The sequence below is a fragment of the Lampris incognitus genome, chromosome 7, assembly GCF_029633865.1.
Source record: "Lampris incognitus isolate fLamInc1 chromosome 7, fLamInc1.hap2, whole genome shotgun sequence".
Classification (NCBI taxonomy): Eukaryota; Metazoa; Chordata; class Actinopteri; order Lampriformes; family Lampridae; genus Lampris; species Lampris incognitus.
Window position 1 is genome coordinate 50842455 of NC_079217.1, and position 26221 is coordinate 50868675.

The 26221-nt window shown below is 45.3% G+C and overlaps 1 protein-coding gene across 1 annotated transcript in view; it reads left to right on the top strand.

The window, feature by feature from the left end:
* LOC130115388 (cytoplasmic dynein 2 heavy chain 1) overlaps window positions 1–26221 on the top strand; it is a 360238-nt gene that overhangs the window by 181620 nt on the left and 152397 nt on the right. Inside the window, exons 76-81 of the mRNA XM_056283019.1 lie at window positions 5577–5666; window positions 17635–17700; window positions 20398–20466; window positions 20600–20656; window positions 21734–21865; window positions 22032–22104. Of these exons, the coding sequence (XP_056138994.1) occupies window positions 5577–5666; window positions 17635–17700; window positions 20398–20466; window positions 20600–20656; window positions 21734–21865; window positions 22032–22104 (487 nt within the window). The remainder of the gene's footprint in view (window positions 1–5576; window positions 5667–17634; window positions 17701–20397; window positions 20467–20599; window positions 20657–21733; window positions 21866–22031; window positions 22105–26221) is intronic.

A 26221-nucleotide genomic window follows, 5' to 3' on the forward strand; every position in this document is an offset into this window, starting at 1 on the left:
ACTGCTGGGATTGGCTCCAGCATCCTCGCGACCCTGAGAGCAGGATGAGCAGTTTGGATAATGGATGGATGGATGTCCTGTACATTATATTACAGGAACCTGCTCCTGTGTAGCGACTACTAGAGCCAAACAGCAAAGCAACAGAACTGAGGACGGCAGTAATTTATATTTGATTCATTTTCCACATTTTTTTCCCTCTGAGCAAGGGGGTAATTTTTTTTTGTTTTTGTACAAACCAGAATAAATGATAGCGTAATACATGAAATAAGTAGAATAGGATTATTCAAACCATCTTACATGGGGCATATGCCCCTGTTATTCCAGAATGTTTAGTCTACCTCACTTTGTTCAGTGTGGTCAAGTTGAGTTCAGCTAGTGATGTTTAATTCTGTTTATTTCAGCAGAAGTCAGTGCAGCTCATCTCAGTGTTGTCCAACTCGGATTAGTCCAGTCAGACGTCTGGAGCCAGATAGCACTGTGGGCTGTCTGTCACACTCCTGAATTCCATCTGAGCCCTGAACATAACTTTCTAACGACACCGCACAAACATACTCAAACACCCACACATGCACAGGCGCCCTGGCTCCCACGTAACCCCCATAACTGTGCTTTCATTCCTGTGCAAGAGCACTGACATACACCCAGCTCCAGAGGGTTTGACCGATGCACATTCTCCGAAATGCACATACAGCTGTAGTTATATTGACCCATCTATGCTTTTCTTCTCAAACTAGGGAAGGAAAAAAGTTGCACCCACAGAACACGCACCCACACAACCACACACACACACACACACACACACACACACACACACACACGCAGAGCACTAATTCCCCATATCTTTGTCGATTGTTTGAGCACTATCCTACTACTACTACTACTACTACTACTACTAGCTACTTAGGTAGCACCACTATCCTATTACTACTACTGCTTACTACTACCAGCTACTTAGATAGCCCCACTATCCTACTATTACTACTGCTACGACTACTACTTACTACTACTACTACTACTACTAGCTACGTAGATAGCACCCCTATCCTACTACTACTACTCCTACTACTACCACTACTAGCTACGTAGATAGCACCACTATCCTACTACTAGTACTACCACTTACTACTACTACTACTACTACTACTGCTACTAATACTACTACTACTAGCTACGTAGCTAGCACCACTATCCTACTACTACTCTTACTACTTACTACTACTACTACTACTACTACTAGCTACGTAGATAGCACCACTATCCTACTACTACTACTTACTACTACCAGCTACTTGGATAGCACCACTATCCTACTACTACTACTACTTACTACTACCAGTTACTTAGATAGCACCGCTATCCTGCTATTACTACTGCTACGACTACTACTTACTACTACTACTACTAGCTACATAGATAGTACCACTATCCTACTACTACTCCTACTAATACTACTCCTTACTAATACTTCTACGTACTACTACTACTAGCTACATAGCTAGCACCACTATCCTACTACTACTCCTACTACTAGCTACTTACACAGCAACGCTATCCTACTACTACTACTACTTACTACTACCAGCTACTTAGATAGCACCACTGTCCTACTATTACTACTGCTACCACTACTACTTACTACTACTACTACTACTGCTACTACTAGCTACTTAGATAACACCGATATCCTTAGACATTGGCAGGCAGCAGCTGATCACTGACGTGTGTGTGTGTATGTGTGTGTGTGTGCGTGTGTGGGTGTATATATATATATATATATATATATATATGGGTTTGTCGTGTGTGTGTTGCAGCTGAGATACTCAAAATATGTAAACACAAATGATTGCAGACACGCAGCAATCTTGCCACTTTTGTGTGTGTATACACACACACACACACACACACACACACACGGGCACACACATCTGAAATCATAGTTGCAAGGTATACATGATGAGCCAGCTTCTCTTGCAGTTAGCTGCCAACCATCCCAGAGAATGTAGAAAATCATTTGAACCTTTAACTTGTGAAATGAAGCTCTGAACAGCACTTTCACTCACACCCACGCTCACACATCCATGATTACACACACGTTTGCACATATACAAGTGTTTACATGGAAACACACACACAGCACATCGGGGGCAGCTTGAAAACATCCCCACAGGGCTGAAAATAAGAGAGCCAGGCAGGAGAAACAGAAGGACAGATCGACTGAACTGGGAATAGGGGAGAGATGGAAATCCTTCTGGAATTCCTCAGTTTCCTCCCTTATTCCCCCCGTTTGACTCTCTCCTTTCCACCCTTCTGTTTCTCTTGTTCTGTCTCTATTTTCTTCATTTGGCTTTTCTTTCTCCCAAAAAATAGATAAATAAAATCTTTGCTTTTTGACTTTCTCTCTCTCTCTCTCTCTCTCTCTCTCTCTCTCTCTCTCTCTCTCTCTCTCTCTCTCTCTCTCTCTCTCTCTCTCTCTCTCTCTCTCTCTCTCTCTCTCTCTCTCTCATTTTCTCTCTCTCTCCCTGTCTCTAATCATCCTCCTTCTCATGCTTTTTCAGTATGGTTATTGTAAAGAGCAGCAGGCTCTGAAGCCCTCTGTACCATCTCGGTGATGTCTCTATTACACACACACACACACACACACACACAGACACACATTTGACAGTTTTACTGTGAGCCCGGCCCAGAAGATACTTCAAGGGGAACTCTGACTTCAGACACTCTTTTAGTCTGTCTTGGGGTGCTTTGCGTGCACCCGTGTATGTTTTTGTGGTTGTGTGTGTGTGTGTGTGTGTGTGTGTGTGTGTGTGCGTGTGCGTGCGTGCATATGAGTCAGTGGGTGAGAGAAGGGGAGAAGCGTGTCTTATGTGTGGCTGGACAGATGAGGGTTAAAGTGGGCTGCATGTATTTGGGTACCATAGGTGTTAGTTAGAGCCCCTTGTCTTCTGTTGTATGGTTTCCCTCGGCTGACCATATCACACTGGAATGATGCTCATAATGATGAAGTAGCTCTGTAAGAAAGAGTAGGCTTGTGTCCAGCTACCGTATTACCCAGATTATAAGTCACTGTTTTGTTTGTTTTTTTAACTCGTCTGGCTGGTGCTGTGACTTATTTTCCAAAGCAACTTAAACAACATGATTTTGTCGGACAAATACACTGCGTTTCAACTAACGCCACTAGATGGCACTCTGTAATTTTTTTGACTCAGTTGAAAAGCAACTTATACACAGAAGTGACATATTTGTTTTTTCCTCGCAACAGCACGTTTTTCTTTTTTTTTGTTTTTTGCTGAATGTGACTTATACTCCAGTGCGACTTGTAGTACGGGAAATATGGTAGTTATTCCCCCCTAGGGCTGTCAATGAATATTCCAAATTCGAATATGTAACTGAATTGTAAAAAGAACAGACATTCAAGTGTGAAAATTAATATTTGTTTGTGAAAAAAAAAAAGACGCAGCTGTCTGCCTCGCAAATTCTCGCGAGAGCCTTGGCCGCTGCGCTGAATATGCTGCATGACGGACAGGAGACAGGAGTCGCACAACGTCCCTTTCATTGGTTGAAAATTAAATTAGGTCAAGCTGAAACCAGGAATCAGGAACATAGTGCAACACAAAGACAAAAACACATATCCAAAAACTACAAGAACTTCAAGAACACACATACCAACTAACACATATATCCAAACTAAAAGAATAAATAAGTAAAATCACTGTCCAAAGGAAAAAATACCAGCCAGGATGACTGTCGGAACTGCTGGTCTGCATGGGCTAGCAGTTAGCTTAGCTTGCCCCACTTGCTCATTTTGTCAGACCGCCCTCGGTGTTTCCTCTTCAGGCGCAGCTCCAGGCAGCGGCCATGGTCCTTGGGACCACCGGACGCAGTAGATCAGGCTCCCCCAACCAATCCAATGCCAGCTCTCCCAGCCAGACACCCTCGACACACCTCCCTGCACTCCACATGACCACAAACACCACAGTCAACGCCAGGCGAGGCCGCCGCCAGACCACCCTCAGTGTTATCGGAACTGCTGGTCTGCATGGGCTAGCAGTTAGCTTAGCCTGTCCTGCTTCCACGTCGTGTCAGACCGCCTTCGGTGTTATCGGAACTGCTGGTCTGTATGAGCTAGCAGCTAGCTTAGCCTGCCCCACTTCCGCGTCCTGTCAGACCGCCCTCGGTGTTACCTCCTCGGTCACAGCAGGTCAGGCAGGGCTGTGGTCCCTGGGCCCACAAGACACAGCAGACCAAGTTCTCCCAGCCATCAAACGAAGACAAAACTTAAACGCAGATGTGGACAAAGACACTGCATGGACAGTACTGGGCAAGGCTGCTGCAAGTGTGAATTCACGCCGCCATCTTAGCCAGCGAATAATTCAACAACAACCGTATGGTAAAGATGGCAGAGTGTTCACAACCCAGCTCGGCTGCAGAGAGAGTGATTTTCATCCCGAACAATCTTAAAAAGCCCCGTTTGGAAATGCTTTGGATTTTGGTCAGAAACGGAAAAAGTGAGGAATGTTGAGATAAAGTCATACGCGAGTTACAGCTAGCTCGCCATTCCACTACTAGTAACCTGAGGGCACATCTCGAAAATCACACATCAGTTACGAGTCATTCATCTCGCTCTGAGAAACAGCGTGTTCTCATGTCTCTCTCTAGCACCGACCACAGCGCAGGGAGAGAGAGGTCTTTGGTCTTTAAATGAAGTTTTACAGTACAGCACATTATTTTATTTGTTCATTTTGTAATGTATGTGGATCTTTTAAAAGACAGGTTTATGTTGAAATAAATAGACCTATACAAGTAGTTATGTCTCTTATTGTATTGATTTGCCCTGTTATGGACATAATGCGCAAAAATTTTTTTTCAAATGGGTTTAACCCTGTCCAGTAATTCAAGTCAACCCCTTCTCTGAACATTTAAGAGGTCTGCAGAGGTATAAATCTTTATTCCTTACATTTAGGCAAATGGATTATTGCAGCTGCTTTAGCTGTTTGGTAGGGTAGTATGTGAACTGTTGAAGATGATTCTGTTTCTGTTTCTGTTTCTGGGTGTGTCGGCCCTGTGATGGACCGGCGGCCTGTCCTGGGTGTCTCCCCGCCTGCCGCCCAATGGCTGCTGGGATTGGCTCCAGCATCCCGCGACCTCGATTGGGATAAGCGGCTTGGATAAGGGATGGGTGGATGGATGGATAATTGAAAATCATTTTTGATCAATTTTGACAGCCCTATTGCCCATAAGCCTGCGATTCAGAGTGGCTCCCAATAAATTGTGTTAAAGAAAAACCCCCAAAAAACAGTAAAATTTAACTTGTCCCAGTAACAACTTCTCACTATCTTTTTTGAGCTCTACAAACACCTCCTAATAAACTACTTCAGCTTCACCTCATCGTTTCCACTTCAACTCACCGCATATCTGTTTTCTGTCTTTCTCCTTTTCTGTGTGTGTGTGTGTGTGTGTGTGTGTGTGTGTGTGTGTGTGTGTGTGTGTGTGTGTGTGTGTGTGTGTGTGTATGTGTGTGTGTGTGTGTGTGTGTGTGTGTGTGTGTGTGTGTGTGTGTTGTATGTGCACACTCACAGGAAGCTGACAGTACTGAGGCTCGAATTGCAGCTTTGGAAGTTAGCTTGACGAGTATGGTGTATGAGTATGTCTGTCGCTCATTGTTCAAGGTAAACACACACACACACACACACACACACACACACACACACACAAACAAACATATTGTGCTGCACAGGTCTAAAATAGACTGTAAAGTAAGGCATACAAAGTTCATTAAATTTTCAAATGTCCAAAACTGAGATTCCCATGATTATAATTTGCTCTTTTCAGTGATTTGTGTTTTGTTTTGTTTTTTTTCTTGCTGTGGTGTCTTGTCTTTGACATGTACTAGCTTGAATATTTTTGCTAGAAATTCTGCACTGGAAAAAAAATTGTTGGGTCTCGTGATTTGGAAGCGTGGTCAGTATTACTTTTTCAGTTTATTTTTTGATCACTTCTGTTGCCCTAACACACACACACACACACACACACACACACACACACACACACACACACACACACACACACACACACTTTCCTGCATTTAAAACCCTAAGCACAACATGGTAATGAACTATCTTATATTGACCAACAGCCATCATTGCATTCTTGAGGCAGTGAATGATAAATATGATTTGTGTGTGTGTGTGTGTGTGTGTGTGTGTGTGTGTGTGTGTGTGTGTGTGTGTGTGTGTGTGTGTGTGTGTGTGTACATCTGCATGCTAATGGCAAAGCAGTTTCAGACAGAACTAGGGTGGCTGTTACTGCTGATAATGTCTGTCCTCTAGGCTTATCTAGCCAAGGCGACGCGTGCACGCAAACACACACACAGTGGCTGACCTGTTATTAGTATAGAAGAAACATTGGACTACATTATCAGCCTTCCTGTCAGCATTCCCCATCTGTTCTCCTGGAGAGATAGGACTGGACTGGAGGGGGTGGTGGGGTTGGGGCTGGGAAGAGGAGAGAGGATAGCAAGGCAGGAGAGATAGGACTGGACTGGAGGGGGTGGTGGGGTGGGGGCTTGGAAGAGGAGAGAGGATAGCAAAGCAGGAGAGATAGGACTGGACTGGAGGGGATGGGGTGGGTGGGGTGGGGGCTGGGAAGAGGAGAGAGGATAGCAAGGCAGGAGAGGTAGTACTGGACTGGACGGGGTGGGGTGGGGTGGGGTCTGGAAAGAGGAGAGGGGATAGCAAGGCAGGAGAGATAGTACTGGACTGGAGGGGGTGGGTGGGGTGGGGGCTGGGAAGAGGAGAGAGGATAGCAAGGCAGGAGAGATAGGACTGGACTGGAGGGGGTGGGGTGGGGGCTAGGAAGAGGAGAGAGGATAGCAAGGCAGGAGAGATAGTACTGGACTGGAGGGGGTGGGTGGGGGCTAGGAAGAGGAGAGAGGATAGCAAGGCAGGAGAGATAGTACTGGACTGGAGGGGGTGGGTGGGGGCTAGGAAGAGGAGAGAGGATAGCAAGGCAGGAGAGGTAGTACTGGACTGGACGGGGTGGGGTGGGCTGGGGTGGGGTCTGGAAAGAGGAGAGGGGATAGCAAGGCAGGAGTGAAAGTGTTGGGCTGGAGAGGGGCCAAGGGGAGTGAAAGACAGAAGGGGGCAGAGTAAAGAGGGAATGAGAGGATGAAGATTAGGGCTGTTGATCAATTAAATTTAAAAAAAAAAATTAATCGCACAATTTGCTCTGATTAGTCGCGATTTATCACTTTTTTCTTCTAAAACTGAAGCTTGTAATAATGGATATCAAAATGTAAAATCACAGAAGAATTAATATGGAATCAAGACAAATGAAATATATTTAAATTGAAATACTATTGTTTAATAGCATCTTTTTAACTTTGAACACAGATTTTCTCTTGACAACTACAGATTTACAATGAAATCATCAAGGCCAACAAAATTGACTGTCATCTTGAAAGGCATATTTCTTATACGCACTAACAGAAATGATAACTAAACCCATGCCTGTATGTTGAAGTACCACTTGAATTTCAAAACCATCAAGGCCTTTAAAAGTAGATTTCGGTGTAGAATTGGATAATTTCTTGTATGCATTATTATAAATGATAATTAACCACAAACATGTGTTCCAAATGTGGGAAATAGTTGCAATCGCAGCATTGTAAGATGGCAACAGATGTAGTCTCAGAAGGCTACCTGTAGTTTTTCACGTCTTCCCAGGTGAACGTGATGTGGTTGTCCACAGAGCTAATGTGGACGGTGAAACATGGCACTGAGATTTAATTTTAACCCAGGTGTTGTCCACATGGAAATGATGGAGAGACCAGATAGAGGAGGACATGAGGAGGGTTGGACTGTAGGAGAGGGATGTGTCAGACAGAAAGCTATGGAGGGCAAACATCTGCTGTGGCGACCCCTGAGAAACAGGGAACAAGCCGAAAGAAGAAGAAGTTGTCCACATATCTCAACAAACGGTTAGGTGGTGTCCATGGATAGGTCATCTGAGCCCTCTTTTCCACTTCCTCCATGTAGAAGTTGGCCACTACACAAGCACAACACAAGGACATTGGGGTGAGTGAGTTTTGGATCAATGTGGTTCCCCAAGCGCGATTCAAAAACATGAGCTATTGCAGGGCTCTTACTCACAATGTTCCCTTTCATGTACACATGTGAGTCATCATTTTCTTCAATGAACTCCATCAAGAACCAGGAAAGAAACAGACTCTCCAGTGCACATCTTGGCCAGTGTCTCAGGCTTTCCACAACAGAATATAGTAGGCCCGACATCAGAAGCATTGCCTCATCCCGTCGCTTTCACTTCTCTCACTGATTGGTGAATGAACATCCATTTATTTTTGTCAACTTGGCCCATAATTTAATGGTTGGTTTTGGACTTCTTTTTTTTTTCTTCCAAGATTGCATTTTTTCTTATGTTAAAGGGCTCTGAGTCCTTTCCTGTTTGCAATGGTGATGGACAGCTTGACGGACAAGATCAGGCAGGGGTCTCCGTGGACTATGTTGTTTCAGATGACACTAATCTGTAGCAAGAGTAGGGTGCAGGTTGAGGAGAGCCTGAGCCTGGAGAGGTGGAGGTATGCACTGGAGAGAAGAGGAATGAAAGTCAGTAGGAGCAAGACAGAATACCTATGCGTGAATGAGAGGGAGGACGGTGGAATGGTGAGGATGCAAGGAGTAGAGGAGACGAAGGCGTATGAGTTTAAATACTTGGGGTTGACTGTCCAAAGTAATGGGGAATGCATAAGAGAGGTAAAGAAGAGAGTGCAGGCAGGGTGGAGTGGGTGGAGAAGAGTGTCAGGAGAGATCTGTGTCAGAAGGGTACCAGCAAGAGTTAAGGGGCAGGTTGACAAGATGGTAGTGAGACCAGCTATGTTATATGGTTTGGAGACAGTGGCACTGACAAAAAGACAGGAGACAGAGCTGGAGGTGGCAGAGTTGAAGATGCTAAGATTTTCATTGGGAGTGATGAAGAAGGACAGGATTAGGAATGATTATATTAGAGCGACTGCTCAGGTTGGACGGTTTGGAGACAAAACAAGAGAGACAAGATTGAGATGGCTTGGACATGTGTGGAGGAGAGATGCTGGGTATATTGGGAGAAGGATGCTGAATATGGAGCTGCCAGAGAAGAGGAAAAGAGGAAGGCAAAAGAGGATGTTTATGGATGTGGTGAGAGAGGATGTGGAGGTGGCTGGTGTGACAGGAAGATGCAGAGGACATGAAGAAATGGAAACGGATGATCCGCTGTGGCGCCCCCTAACGGGAGCAGCCGAAAGTAATAGTATTAGATTTTTTTCTTGTGTGACCCTCAACACAGGCTTTAAGAATCCCAGCCCTAAATTATTATGACTACAACGCCTACTACTACTATGCCTACTATGCCTACTACCACTACTACTACTACTAATAATAATAATGATGATGATAATGATGGTAATAATGATAATAGCAGCAACAACAACAACAGCTGCACATAAAACAACTTTTGCAGGTGCAATGGAAAAAAGAAAAAAGAAAAAACCCAGACGTTTTGGCCCTTGGCTTGATGGCATGCAGCATGACATAATTTGGCCCTCTGGGAAAACTAACTGGGGCACCCTGTCCTATGGTCTGTCATCCTATAACTTGACATGGAAATTAGATGGGTTCACACTCTTTTCAACATGACAGACTATGTGAAACTCAAGACATATGTTAAGTACTAAACTCCTTCACAAAGTATGACCAGAGCCACTTTTCGGGCTCAACTGAAGACTTTCCTCAGTGCAGTTTTCCGCGGAGTCATGATACATAGTTTCCAAATTAACTGTCCAGTGTGAAGAGGGGATAGTGTTTTGTTACATGGGTAAATTGTGTAAGTATTTGCTCAACACAGACTGTTTGACTTACCAAAAAAAAATGTTGCATGCCGTGGCAGATTCCTTAGAGCCCAAATAGCACATCCCGATCACCAATTACAGGTGACGAAATGTGTTTCGGCTCTGCAAGGTTTAATCTCATCCAACAATGCCTTAATTTAATGACTTTGTGGTCAATGCTTATGAATGGCGTCAGGTTCTAAATGTTATGAGAGAGAGAGAGAGAGAGAGAGATACTGTCCGATGGAATACCCTCTCTTACGTGCTGTAATTGTTGGCCAAAATGCCTGTCTGGTTGCAGCGATAGTATTTTGAATAGCCAAACTGATTAGACTGCTCAAGTATTCTTGACTTACCTTTAAGAACTGGTTTTGAGGTTTTACTTCATTGGCTGGTCCTTTTTACTTGCATACCCATTACAACAAATCATTATTAAATGCACAAAAAAATTAAGATTTGCACATGCATGGTCTGCAAAGAGACAGTGTGGTTGTATTTTTTGGCCTATGTGTTTAGGTGCACTCTCCATTTATTGTGCTTGGACAATTGATAGCTTATCTCTGTTTAGCAGTATAGAGTATGAGCTACAGAGGGAAAAAAAGTTTTTGGATAAGAAGTACTAACTCAGATATACAGCCAGGAACATAGGGTGAGCCATTCATACAGGTGAATTTCTTTCATAAGCAGTACAGCAAGAATGTACTCTATATTTCACACTATATGGATGGACAAGGAAGAAAAATACAGGTGGCATGATGATTTAATTGGTAGGCAAATTAGGTTCTAGATTAAAGTCTATAAAGTAATATTTCTTTTTATATATATATATATATATATATATATATATATATATATATATATACATATATATATAAATTTATTTCCAGTTTTTCCCCTTATCACACCCGATTAACCCAATGGCATATGGCCGGAACTCTTGTCGAATAACTCCCCTGGCTCACGTTTCCACAGGAAGGAGATAGTCGTAACACCAGCTTCCTTCAAACTCATGTTGGCTGCTCTCGCTATTTTACACGCTGAAGCCTCTCATGGATTGTATTACCTTCAGGCCGCGAAGGAGACGTAGGGAGAATGCTTTCGGTTGCTTGACTGCAGGTGCCCGGATGGGCCAGAGGGGTCGCTGGAGAACGATGAGTCCCCGAACACTACACCGATCTACACCCACTATCCCTCGGGTAAGGGTGGCCTAATGAATGCCTCACCCCGTGGACGCTCTGGTCGTGACCGGTTACGGCGAGCCTGGGATACGAACCTCTCAGCCACATGATGAGTGGATTTGCAAGAACAGCGGTTTATTCGGCTCGGCCATCAGAACGGCCGAAGTCATCTTTCTTGAGTTGCTGGCAGTGATTTAGTGGAACAGTGTGTTCCGAACCAGTTAGTTATATGTTTGAATCATTTGTGGCCAGAGCTGTCAAGTAAAAAGCTTACTGTAAATTTAAGTGTATATAGTAATAATAATAATAATAACAATAATAATAAATCAATCTTATATAGCACTTTTCTAACACTCAAAGTCACTTTACAATAAACAGGGTGAAACAAGACAACAGATAAACATAACACAAACATACAAGGGTGGATGGGGGGGCTACGAGAGGGAGAAGCAGCAGCCACACATGATGCCAGCAGTACTCTCCCACTTAAACACATACAAAAGGGCAAAAAAAAAAAAACAACAGCACTGTGGACGTTGATTTTCTGTAGGGGTTTACTCCCGTAGCCTATTCCTCTCCCGAGGTAGCCACTAGGCAGTGGCACTATTTAACCCATAGCAGGGGGCTGGTTCGTGGGCATCAGGTAATATCCACACACCGGTGGGCCTGCGTACCGCACGTCAAGGGGCCAAACCTCCTCCGAGTCCCTTGTAGTTCAGCCAGGGTCCAAGGCGTACCCAGTTACCATGTGTCACCACAAGGAGGCACTACTTAGGGCTTGCTGTTGGAGAGGCTACGTACTCGCCGGGAGAGACTTGCGTTCTCGGCTCTCCTGTTCGCATTTCTGCTAGCCAGCGGTGAAGGTTGAGAGTGAGATGTACTACACCAACACACTAGATGCTTCACAACAACCCCACTTCTTACACAAGAATGTCAGACACACACAGTATGTGTGTGTTTGTGTCTTAGCAGAATCTAATTCCACATAGGCGACACCTCGGGACAGAGGGAATGCTGGGTAAAGGCAGTGCTGAAAGGTCAGGGTTTGAGAAGAGATGCACTCGCTTTTTTTTCTCTGTCTGCCTTTCTGTCTGCCGCCCCCCCTTCTGCTGTCTTATCCTCATGGGACACAGGGGCAGACAAAAGAGAAGTATTTGTTTGAGTTTGACTCCTCAATACAGTATCCTCTGTGGAAGAGACATGGACCTGTTTCTCCTGATTGTCAATGTTGCTGGCATGGTGTGGTTTATTGTGTCAGAGATACAGCTGCTGTGCCCATACTACATAAGCCAGACAGTCAGTAGGGCCCACTGGCTCTCTGTTGCGGGATGTGCTTACTATTACATAGCTGAATAGTCATCAATTGCTAGTTATAGTTGAGGGGACAAGGAGAAGCAGGGAGAAAGGCTGAGCTAAGGGGAGCAAGGCCTTTAGGTCTTTTTCTTGTGGGGTATTGATATTATATTCTTTCATTTTAGACCTGGGCAGTCAATAGTGGAACAGTCATTTGACTGAATGAATTGAAAGGGAGTGCCAGTATGACAGGCAAGGAAAAGAACAAGGAGTGACACAAAGACAGTCAAAAATAAAGGCCTGTTTGCTGCTTTTATTTTGATGTCTTGGCACCATTTTGTCTCCTAACCTGAAATGTGTTTGGGGCTCACAGTGGCCCCTTTTTCCATTGATGCCCAATTCTCCCAAAATTTATCCTTTTCAAGCAACACTATTCTCAATTAGGGGTTTGAACTCTCATTTAGTACCACTGGAGGTGGTACTACCAAACATAACCTCTGCGGATCTATTTGGGTGGAGCTAGCCGTGGCGATTATCACCAATTGGTTGAATGCAATACTCAAAAGAAACCTCACAGATCAACCTCCATTTTTAAGTTACCCATTACATTGAAACAGATAAACGAGTGAAGGTTACATATTGTAACCTTAGTTCCATGATCACGAGCGGAATCCCCTCACAGTGCTTTAATGCTTAGCCACTCATCTACGTGGTTCAGCCCACTGAAATTTACATGCATATAGTCAGCCAATCAGGATGAGCCTACTCCCTCTCCTTGAAGTCTGGTCCATAAAAGGGGACTCCGGACAGCACTTATGCATCTAGTCTTCAGTGACTGATGTAATGGCAGGGTTACAGGTTAGAGGGCTCTGCCTGTGATTAGAGAAATAGGGTTACAATGCGTAACCTCTCTCTATGTCATATAGGTTCCACCTCTAACAGGGCTCCAATGCTTTGTTTTTAAAAATTTTCCCCCTTTCTCCCCAATTGTACTTGGCCAATTACCCCACTCTTCCGAGCTGCCTTGGTCGCTGCTCCATCCCCTCTGTGATCTGGGGAGGGCTGCAGACTACCACATGCCTCCTCCTATACACGCGGAGTCACCAGCCGCTTCTTTTCAGCTGACAGTGAGGAGTTTCATCAGGGGGACGCAGCTCGTGGGAGGATCATGCTATTGCCTCCAGTTCCCCCTCCCCCCCAAACAGGCGCCCTGACTGATCAGAGGAGGCGCTAGTGCAGTGACAAGGACACATACCCACATCTGGCTTCCCACCCGCAGACACGGCCAATTGTGTCTGTAGGGACGACCGACCAAACCGGAGGTAACACGAGGATTCGAACTGGCGATCCCCGTGTTGGTAGGCAACGGAACAGACCGCTACACTACCCGGACACCCAGGGCTCTAGTGCTTAAGGGACCAGAGACAACTGTACCCCTTGCCATGACAAGCCAACTTTAAACACCCCTCTGTGCCTGTCACCAAAGAGCAGGCCGCGCTCCCAGTTCAAATGTTTTACAAAAAACTCAATGGCTGCAATCTGGCCAAGATGCGATTGTGCCAAACACTGGGGATTTGTTACTGGCATACCCCCCACTTCCTCTCCCAGGAGGGGGTAGGAGGGGGCTGAACCGACCATCCCTGCTGGACTGAATCCTCAGACCAGTCACAAGCTTAACTTTCAAGACTTGCAGACCATCTCTTTCAAGAGTGTGTTGAAGGAGGGCTAGCCAAGATGGTCCGTTTGGAAAAGACGTCATTCCAAAAGGCCAAGTACCCACAGTCACCAATCATGTAAAGATAAGCTGGTGGTGGTAGACTACCTTGTTCTGCTGGTTCTCTGATTGGTCCAACATTCAGCTGTCAAGCACAATCGATTATCAATAGATCCTTTAGAAGCTAATATCTTGTAGCGAAAAAAATGGCACTGGAAAGATTTACACTGGCTGTGCAAGACGAGCCAAGAATAATATTACAAGGGTGGCATTAGCTGAGAAGGTGGAGTAGGTTGTCCGGTAACTGGAGATTTGCTGAGTCGATCTTTGGTTCCTCCTGGCAAAAATGTGGAAATGTCGTTGTGCAAGACACCTAACCCCCAACTGCACCTGATAAGCTAGATGTTATTTTACATGGTTGAAACCATATATGACTGTATACATGGGTAAAATGTGAGGCATTAATTGTAAAGTACTTTGAGTGGCTGATACAGTGGGGAAAGTGTTATATAAAGGCAGTCAATTTACATCAAACTGATCAGAGTGAAATAGAGAAAAATGAATTCTGTGCCAGTTTGAGTGACAGTTCCAAAATTGAGTGATGGTTACAAATGTGCAAAAAGAACACCCAGGAAGTCAGTTTTTTACGATTACCTTTTTGATAACCCATTTATCTTTATGTCCCATATCTGGCCTCTCTTAGCTCTTTCTCTGAGCCTTAGCACTCTCTCTCAGCCCAAACCCAATTTATCAAACCCCCTATCCCACCACAGCATTGGAGACCAGCCACGTTACCAGCCGTACCCCCCTCCTTCAGCCCTTAACTTCTGATTCAGTGCTAGCCCTCTCTCCTCTTGATTCCATTGGCCCAGAGGAGCTGTGCAGACAGATGAGCTGTGACACAGCTGAAGAGAGGGCAGACAACATCACAGAGATAGGCAGCACACCACTGTACATCATCATCATCATCATGTTAACTTCAACCGACCCACACTTGTCAACTAATTTCTGTCTGCCCTCACCACAATAATGTGTCCACAAAACAAAAGAAATCCTAGCACAAAATAAAAGCATTTAATCCTCTGAATCAGTGGATGGATAACTGGAGGACAGGCTTCCTCTGACAGCAGTTTCGAAAAAGGGCATTATGGATTTGTTCTTGTGATCAGCCAACTAAAACTTCAGGAATAATTTGAACAACCTTTTCATAGTTGTATCAGACTGTGAAGGCAGTGGCATTGTAGCTGTGCAAACCCTTTTGTCAGAATATTCACTTCATAACAGAGTTTGTCTTTGTTAGCCTCAAGAGCTGGGAAATTTCCGTCTGCATTTGTGTATGAATAATTCCCAATTATATTCGATATGTTTGACTTGTGGTGAAATAGGCGAAAGTTCGTTCAAATCGCCTTTAATTTTACAAATTGGTTTTACTCTGTGTTGATTTAAGTGTCTTCTAGTTCATTTGAGGACTCTTGTAAGAGTAGTTCTTTGGCTAGAAGAGTTATTAATAAAAATCACATCAAGTTCGCAAACCACATATGGCTTGGGAGACTTGTCATTGCTGATGCATTGGCAGTTGAAACCCTAATAAAATAAATTTTACAGGCGTCCGGGTGATGTGGCGGTCTATTCCGTTGCCTACCGACACGGGGGTCGCCTGTTCGAATCCCCATGTTACCTCCGGCTTGGTCGGGCATCCCTACAGACACAATTGGCTGTGTGGGGCATGATCCTCCTACGCGCTACATCCCCCTGGTGAAAATCCTCACTGTCAGGTGAAAAGAAGCGGCTGGTGACTCCACATGTATCGGAGGAGGCATGTGGTAGTCTGCAGCCCTCCCCGGATCAGCAGAGGGGTTGGAGCAGCGACCGTGATGGCTCAGAAGAGTGGGGTAATTGGCCAGATATAATTGGGTAGAAAAAAAGGGGGGGATCCAAAAAAGAAATTTTGCAAATGTGATATATATAATTGTCATGTTTGATTAATAGTTAACCGCTAATGGAACTGAGTTGCTGTCCAAGAGCATTGGAATAATTTACAGTATGCAAATGCTGTTGGATTAGCCTAGGTTACCTGACAGATCACTCCACATCATAGCCCTTAGCATATAAAAGGTATACTGCAGACTTCTGCATATCTGTATGTGTGTGTGTGTGTGTGTGTGTGTGTGTGTGTGTGTATGTGTATGTGTGTGTGTGTTTATGCCGTTGTGTGTCTACCTGCCTGACTGGGTTTGTATGTGTGTTTTCCGAATGTTGAGCTTATGGGCATATAGATAGGTTTCATTGATGTTTTAAACGGGCAATTTTAAGGCTTTTGATTTTAAGGCTGAGCCTCACCCTATCTTTAAGGCTGAGCCCAGACACCCTACGGTGTCTGGGCTCAGAGATAGGGTGAGGAGCTCAGACTTCTGGAGGGAGCTCGGAGTAGAGCCGCTGGCTCCTTCGCGTCGAAAGGAGCCAGTTGAGGTGGTTTGGGCATCTGATTAGGATGCCTCCTGGGCGCCTTCCTTTGGAGGTTTACCGGGCACAACTAACTGGGAGGAGACGCCGGGGTAGACCCAGAACTCGCTGGAGGGACTACGTGTCCAATCTGGCCTGGGAACGCCTTGGGATCCCCCAGGAGGAGCTGGAGGGCGTTGCTGGGGAGAGGGACAGCTGGAGTGCCCTACTTAGCTTGCTGCCGCCGCAACCCGACCCCGGAGAAACAGCTGATGAATGAATGAATGAATTAATTAATTAAATGGCCAATCCTTTAGCATTAATCTGGTAGGTGTGTGTAAGTGTGCCTGCGTGTAAATTGTGATCTTGGTGCCTGGATTTCATTGATATAAATGGCCCTGGTGGCAAATTTCACCGGTGGAGGCTAGTTCTCCCTCACCCTCACTCTTTCCATTCATTGTATCAATGCTCTCCCTGCTTTCTGCACTCTGTTTTTGCATCCTCTTTATCGTTCTTTGTTTCTCTCTCCAGCTCTTTACCTCTGTCACTGCTGTGCTAGGTAGGTGGCAGCTGGATATGAATATTGATTAGTCACTGTTTTTGCCTTCTTTCCCTTCCACATCTCAGAGAGAGAGAGAGAGAGAGAGAGAGAGAGAGAGAGAGAGAGAGAGAGAGAGAGAGAGAGACAGAGAGAGAGACAGAGAGAGAGAGAGACAGACAGAGAGAGAGAGAGAAGGAAGGAAATAGTACAATAGTAAGTCTGGTGTTCTGAGTCCCTGGGGCTTTTTTCCTTCTTGGAGGTATGTGCCTCTTTACAGGCAGTGAGCTAATTTGAGCTGGGGAGCACACAGTCAAAGGATAGGGTGCTTGGTGTAGGTCTGCTAGTTTAAGAGATGATGTCAACCTTTTGGTGTCATGACATGCCATTTTTCAGCCCACGTGGAAGAACGGTAAAACGGCAACGTGACACCTTCTCCTCTTCCCTGTTTGCCTTTCCATTTTGTTGCACTTTTTTTTTAGGTTGTGTCACCTTTAAATGGTTCCCATCTCACCCATGTCACCTGTATATTGATCTCAACAATTCATCTGTCCATTTATCTTTCTGCCCCCCCCTCTCTCGTCTTTCTCAGGCTGACCAGTTGATGTTTGCCATGCATTTTGTCAGAGGGATGCATCCCGAGCTTTTCCAGGAGAATGTGGGTACTCTCAGACATGGAGTAATTCGCTTGATTTACAACAGCTTCTCTGTTGACTTATCAACAGAAAACCTATAGATACGAAAATCAGTGTTTTTTATATATATATACATATATATATATAATGTTCCATATTTGGTTGGTTGGTAACGTAGGCCCATATTGTGTCAAAAAGCGACCGATCGAAGATGTGCTGACATGATCTGATATGCCTTCCTCAAAAACTAAACTACAAAATGTGATTTTGTGTATAATTATCAATTGGGAATGTGCAACTTATTACTGAAGTCCGCCATTTTATGCTACCGCAGAAGCACCAAGTTAAAACTCGGAAAAAATACTGATAAGCAAATCAGTAAATCCAAAATCAGCAGCCTTGCAAGATAAAGCAGTATGATTACTTTCGTGGCTAAGAATTTTGTTGTTTGTTCCAGGGCTTAAAACAGAATTTTTTTTTTTTTCAGTCATTTACATCCAAGAAGAACCAACATTTTAACATTTCGGCTCTTGTTCTCCTCCCTCAATATTATGTTCCTGAACTGGTTGGAACAAAATTAGATACTGGTCATTACTATTCTTTTTAACATACATTTAAGGGGCATCTTGGTGGCATGGTGGTCTATTCCGTTGTCTACCAACACGAGAATCGCTGGTTCGAATCCCCGTCTTGCCTCCGGCTTGGTCGGGCATCCCCACAGACACAATTGGCCATGTCTGCTGGTGGGAAGTCGGATGTGGGTATGTGTCCGGGTTGCTGCACTAGCGCCTCCTCTGGTCGGTCGGGGTGCCTTTTCAGGGGGAGGGGGAACTGGGGGGAATAGCGTGATCCTCCCACATGCTACATCCCCCTGGTGAAACTCCTCACTGTCAGGTGAAAAGAAGCAGCTGGTGACTCCACATGTATCGAAGGAGGCATGTGGTAGTCTGCAGCCCTCCCTGGATCGGCAGAGGGGGGTGGACCAGTGACAGGGACGGCTCAGAAGAGTGGGGTAAATGGCCAGGAGAAAAAAAAGGGGGAGGGTATATTTAAAAATAAAACAAAACATAAAATGCAAAATATTAGCAGGAGTGTCACAGGGCCATAATGTATGCAATATGCTTAAAACACAATATTTCTGTGTGGTGCGGTTAATGAAAATCATGAGTGAAATTAAAAGCGTCATGTAATGTAATTTTCACACTGGCCACCACCGTGACTTGTAACCGATGATGTGGAAAAGACCTGGTAATCATAAATAAAACTAAATACAGTGGCCTGTACGCATGTATTGTGTTAATAAGGTGAATAAGAAGCGCTGATGGGTTGTGTTCTTCTGTGTAATTACTCCACTCTCCCCACGGCCAGCTTCCCAGAAGTGGGCTTCGGACAGCCGGTTGTTTGTAAAAGGCGCTGACAAATTGCATATGCAAATATGCAGAATCACTTAAATACAGACGACGACTGAAAAATAGTGCGTTCTCAGTGAGTAGCACTAGGTGGCGCATTGCTCTATAGAGAGAAACACGTTTGTGATGCATAGTGCTGCGCACTGTAATTTACCACGCATGAATTACGTCAGCTAGTTAACTAAGTATTGACTGTGGACGTTGTGGGTGAGGAAGCTGAAGCAGTTACTAGATGAGGAAGATGCGGCTGTGACGAAGTGCATTGATAGTGAGTACGTCACTGAAGGAAGGCACGCAGACATGTGATTATCGATTTCAAGGCATTTGGGAGTTTGGAAGTAAAACAAATTTTCCTTGTTGTAAAATATCTTTCAGATGAAGACACAAATTCGATTTCTTGTCAAATATTATATGGGACAAAAAAGTTGTTATTAACTGGTTAATAGTGACTTCAAATTAATGGTTCAGCTCTGGAATAATTGAAGACGATTAAGTTTTCTTACCTGGTCAAATGTTATTAGTTTGTGGTTTTCGTTTTTGTTCCTCGAACCTGTTCAGAACCCAGGTTTGTTCTGCACGTGAATCTTACATCCAATAAAGACAATCGGAGGCAAAGCTGCTACACCACAGGGTCGTAGAGGACGGGGCTTGCAGGGCAAATGTAGGCTAGTTAACTGAAGTAGTCCGATCCTGAGATGTATTAAATTAATTTTAGTGCCTTGTTACCTCCGGCTTGGTCGGGCATTCCTACAGACACAATTGGCCGTGTCTGCGGGTGGGATGTGAGTATGTGTCCTGCTCGGTGCATTATCGCCCCCTCTGGTCGGTCGGGGCGCCTGCTCGGGGGGGGGGGGGAAACTGAGTGGAATAGCGTGATCCTCTCACATGCTACGTCCCCCTGGCGAAACTCCTCTCTGTCAGGTGAAAAGAAGCGGCTGGCGACTCCACATGTATCGGAGGAGACGTGTGGTAGTCTGTAGCCCTCCCCAGATCGGTGGAGGGGGTGGAGCAGTGACCAGGATGGCTCAGAAGAGTGGGGTAATTGGCTGGGTCTAACTGGGGAGAAAAACGAGGGGGGGGAATCCAAAAAAAGAAAAAAAAATAGTGACGAAATGAAACTTGTGTTTTCCATACCAATCAGTTAATGATATTCAAAGAGGAACGCATCATATAGCTCATGTTCTGTCTTTGGCCGGCCACTTGCCAACACTAAGTAGAAAAAAATGTTCTCCATTATTTTCCACTGTGCACATTTGACTCCAAGCCCGGAGTAAACCCAGATGCTACCCTTCTTACTTGTGCTCTTTGCAGGAATGGGACGTCTTCATTGGATTCATAGTTGGCGACATGTTCAGGGAGAAGGTAAATAGACAGTTCTGTGTGCACATGGGTATTTTTCTAGGTGCTTATTCGCACAAATATATGCATAAGATTGAAACAGAATCTAGTAATTGAACATTGACTGTCTTTCTTTGACCCCCCATCCCACCCTTCAACCCTCAACCATTCACAGCAGGAGTTCCCTTCCTGGATTGATCAGGAGAGACATGGAGCTGTTGCCATTTTCAAAGTACGCATACCACACTCTCTCTTGCACTCAGAACAACTTCATTTCATCCTATTCAGTTATTCAAACTGCTATTCAATTCAAGATGAAGAGAAACTGTTTCATCCATCTTTTGAATGGAACTCCTAAACATGTTCATACCCAAGCCGACCTGAGCCAAATCTCAGTGTTGTGAAATGACTGGCACAAAAGGACTCAGTTACACGACTCCGAGACAGAATCCTGATCGAAACAGTCTTTATTTACCAAAAGTTTCGGTACATGGGAAGTCAGCCAGAACAGGCAAACAATACAAGTAAGGAGAAGACAAAGGCAAGGTCCAGGTAAACAAAGCAGAGATCAGGTCACTAGGACATCCGGGTGGCGTAGCAGTCTATTCCGTTGCCTACCAACATGGGGATCGCTGGTTCGAATCCCTGTGTTACCTCCGGCTTGGTCCGGCATCCCTACAGACACAATTGGCCGTGTCTGCGGGTGGGAAGCCGGATGTGAGTGTGTGTCCTGGTTGCTGCACTAGCGCCTCCTCGGGTCGGTCGGGGTGCCTTTTCAGGGGGGAGGGGGAACTGGAGGGAATAGCGTGATCCTCCCACACGCTACGTCCCCCTGGTGAAACTCCTCAGTCAGGTGAAAAGAAGCGGCTGGTGACTCCACATGTATCGAAGGAGGCATGTGGTAGTCTGCAGCCCTCCCTGGATCGGCAGAGGGGGTGGAGCAGCAACTGGGACGGCTCGGAAAGAGTAGGGTAATTGGGGAGAAAAAAAAAAGGGGGGGGACTAGGAAAAACTGGCTGGAGCTGTTGACACTGGGTATAAAGCCAAAGTAGCAGTGAGAGAGGGCAACACGCAGACTAAATAAACTAGGGAGTAACCAACGGAATGGGGAACAGGTTTGGAATATATGAGGTTGGCTGATAGCAAATCCAGGGGCAGGACCGGAATTGACAAGACAGGTGAGTGCTTCAAAATAAAACGGGGAACAATGAATGAATAACATGAAACAATGAAAATAAGTAAATAAGTACTAAATAAGTAATATGTCACCTGTGTTTGATTTCTTCTTTTCTCTTTCCCTTCTTCCCAGTCCACATTCCCTGCCCTTTACCAGTCTCTGTGTTTGAGCGACTTAGAGCTCTGGCTTTCCTTCTCCGTCAGCTCTCACTGTGAACAGGAAATCCCACCCTCCATCACTAAGAAGATCACCCCCTTCCAGCAGGTCAGCCATCAATAAGCCCTTGTGTGGAAACCTTTTTGGTGTAACTCACAATTTTGTTGTTTGTTTTTTTTTCTAGTTTATCATGCGTGTCTACATGACTGGCTTACATCTGACCTAATCCATCTTCTCTCTCTCGCTCTCACCTCTTTTCTTTCTCCGACCTCAGGTGTTATTAGTTCAGACAGTCAGGCCAGACAGACTGCAGAGTGCCATGGCAGCCTTTGCTTCTCGAGAATTGGGTGAGTCTGTGTGTCCCGCTGTTTTTCTGTTAGTCCTTCTATTTGTTTGTGATTCTTGCTTAAACAACTTTGGGTCTGTGCCGCAAAATGTTTATACTCAGTAAAATGCTTGTTGGAGGATTGCATCTTCCAGGATAAAAACCCTGTATATTTTTGCACATTTGATATAATGTGGGGACATCTAGGTAGTGTAGTATTCCTTTGCCTACCAACACAGTGATCCTGGTTCGAATCCCCGTGTTGCCTCTTGGTCGGGCCTCCCTACAGACACAATTGGCCGTGTCTGCGGGTGGGAAGCCAGATGTGGGTATGTGTCCTGGTCGCGGCATTAGCGCCTCCGCTGGTCGGTCAGGGGCGCCTTTTTGGGGGGGTGGGGGTAGCATGATCCTTCCATGTGCTACGTCCCCCTGGTGAAACTCCTCACTGTCAGGTGAAAAAAAGCGGCTGGTGACTCCATATGTATCGGAGGAGATGTGTGGTAGTCTGCAGCCCTCCCCGGATTAGCAGAGAGGGTGGAGCAGCGACCAGGATGAATCGGAAGAATGGCCACGTGCAACTGGGGAGAAAAAGGGGAGGGGGGGACTTAAAAATAGTTATATTGTATCATCTCACATGTGTCCAGGTTAGAGTAGAATATTGGAAAGGGAGTATGCAATTAATTAATCCACATATCCGATATGATATACCAAGGCTGAAAGTAATTGAAGCAAGATAATCATATGTGTAAACATAAAATACACAGAGAGCAGACATCCATTCAGAAATGACAGCTCAAATAATGAAGACATTTCGGGCATCCGGATAGTGTAGCGGTCTAGTCTGTTGCCTACCAACACGGGGATCGCCGGTTCGAATCCCCGTGTTACCGCCAGCTGAGTCAGGCGTCCCTACAGACACAATTAGCCGTTTCTGCGGGTGGGAAGCCGGATGTGGGTTTGTGCCCTGGTCGCTGCACTAGCGCCTCCTCTGGTCAGTCGGGGCGCCTGTTCAGGGGGAGGGGGAATTGGGGGGGGAATAGCGTGATCCTCCCACGTGTTACGTTCCTCTGGGGAAACTCCTCACTGTCAGGTGAAAAGAAGCGGCTGGCGATGCCACGTGTGTCGGAGGAGGCATGTGGTAGTCTGCAGCCCTCCCCGGATTGGCAGAGGGGGTGGAGCAGCGACCGGGAAGGCTTGGAAGAGTGGGGTAATTGGCCGGGTACAATTGGAGAGAAAAGGGGGAAAAATAAAAATAACAATAATAATGAAGACATTTCTAAATCAGAGTGGGTAGTTCTCTGCTTTATCTCCTCCCATCATCTATATAATTTGTCTTTTTCTCTCCCCTATGACACTAATTTTTGATTATGGTGATCTCATATTTTGTCTTTTTGTAAACACTTCTTTTCCCTTTTTCCACGGGGTGTGTTTTTGCCTCATCCACCTAATCTAGTAGCTGTATCTGGTTGGAAAAAAAACAAAAACAAAAACTGTAGACATGTAAGACCATTAGTTGAATATGCACTAGCTGTCCCCTGCAGGTACAGTCCTATAAAACAGATCTATAAGGAAGCAAAATTAGACCTTTTCTCCACCTCTCTCATTACCCCCTCCCCACTCCAAATGCACTTGCACACCATGTAATAAGGGTATCTAGCCAAGGGCAAAAGTAATGCTACTGTAAGTTACAATCAGTGATACAAAGTGCTGATACCTTATAGGTTTGTTTTTGAGAGCAGAGGAAGAAGAGCGGCGCAAATGGTGACCGCCGTTGGTATTCATCAGCTACCAACAGTCCGTGCAAAAAGGTGTCCTCCAGCGATGCAGTATAATAATAATAGCTAGCATGGTAACCTGTTGTGTACTGTGCATGACACACACACACACACACACACACGCACACACACACACACACACACACACTTGTTTTCCAAATAAGATTGCCAACAGCAACTTCTTCACTGTTCTGTGTGTACCAGCAAGTATTCAGCTGTATAGCAGCATATATTTATCACATATTGTACTTTCGATTAACATTCCTCTATTCTGTAGTGGTCCTTCAGGGTAGAACGAGTAGGATCTTTCAGTCGCGGTTGGTAAACACAGCATCCAAAGTTGGCCCCTCCTCCCCAGCTCAACGACACCAGAAGGACACACCCCCTGACCGCAGCTGCCAGAACACATCCCAGTGTAGAAGACCAACTCCGGGGTCACTTTTCATCCCCATCCTCTCCTTCAGTGCTCGCCAGCGGGTGAAAGCCAACCCGAGATTCCCTCTCGTTTTTGAATGAGCTTTGTCCGCTTGGCGTCTCACCTCGCTATATTTGCGTCTTTGTGGCGCTGTGTCCGCCATTGTTGTGGCTCCCTCTTGGCTGCGTGCTTACGATCTCGATCTGTCACCTGGTCGCTACGGTTTTATAGAGTCCCGCTGCCCAAAGGTTAATGACCAGAAACATCCCGTACACAGCAAAATAAGAAAATCCAGGCAGAGGTCAGGGATACAGACACTGCCACCCATGTCTTGTTGGTCATAAGTGATGGTTCAGAGGGATTACTGTTGTATGGGTCTGTGGTCTATACATTGAGTCTGTACTCGTTCTACCTGTAGTGTAGCTATGTTACGCGTCCTTGGGAAGATTGTCGGCTCCTCTGCCAAATTCAACATGGCATGTCCGTCTTTTGGTGAATGTGCTGTTAGACAAAATGCTTTGAAGGGGAACTACGATCCCAAACTCTAGGGGGCAGAAATCCGTTACTTCGATGGTCTGCCTTTAAAACAGTTGTTTACACGTGTGTTCTTTTTGTTCCAATGCCGTTTTTGACAGTAAGAAAAGCAGGTCGGGGTCCCCGTATTAGTTGCATCACATGTTCTTCCAGCACACACATGAGGATGTGCATGTACACCACCAAGATGGGTGTGATGGTATTACCTCATTTCTGTGGACATAACGCTCAATGAAGAAGAAGAAGAAAAAAAGGAAGGAAACATGTCGACAGGAGGATATTTTTGGATTCATTGATTAGGGCCGGAATCAAAGTGCACGGTTTTATCTGATCAGTTTAACAACAGTGAGAATCAGTCTTAGCGATCACAAATGTCATTACAAATCATGGGCGCCCGAGTAGCGTGGCAGTCTATTCTGTTGCCTACCAACACGGGGATCGCCGGTTCGAATCCCCGTGTTACCTCCGGCTTGGTTGGCCATCCCTACAGACACAATTGGCCGTGTCTGCGGGTGGGAAGCCGGATGTGAGTGTGTGTCCTGGTCGCTGCACTAGCACCTCCTATGGTCGGTCGGGGCGTCTGTTCGGGAGGGAGGGGGAACTGGGGGAATAGCGTGATCCTTCCACACACTACGTCCCCCTGGTGAAACTCCTCACCATCAGGTGAAAAGAAGCGGCTGGTGACTCCACATGTATTGGAGGAGCCATGTGGTAGTCTGCAGCCCTCTCCAGATCAGCAGAGGGGGTAGCGCAGCGACCAGGACGGCTCAGAAGAGTGGGGTAATTGGCCAAATACAACTGGGGAGGGGGAAAAAGGGGGGGGGGGGTCCAAAGAAAGAATTTTATACTTATTCCAGTGTCATGCAGTTCAACACTTTATGGCAGTAATGAGCCATATCCACCAATATAAAGAGAAGAAAAAGAAGATTACAATTTGGTGTAAACAACACAACTTTTAAAATGCTGACAAAAAAAAACAAAACTTAACAATTATTTTTTGAGCTAGAAAATGCATTCAATGTGTTTGTTAAACTCAAGGACCTCAACGTGTGTTAGACCTGGGGAGATACTTTGAATTTGAAGTTGTTTATAAGTAAAACTCCATTGGATACCTTTATCCATGCCTGCACAGTTACATAACAGACAAGTGCCCTGGATTTAAAAACAAAAAGCTGACGCAAGTATTCAGCCTCTCTTAAAGGGACAGTACATATGCAACCACATGCACGATTTTGTAGTTTGTGCTGTTGAGAGGACTGACTTTCTAATGTTTTAACAGTTTATGAGAGAGTTCTGAACGTTTTCGTATTGCTGTTCAAATGCCTCTAGGAGGGGCCATGCAGTCTGTTGTACCATTACATAGGCTCGACAATGAGAAACCCCCATCGGTGTCGCTTCGCCACAAAAGGGGCAAA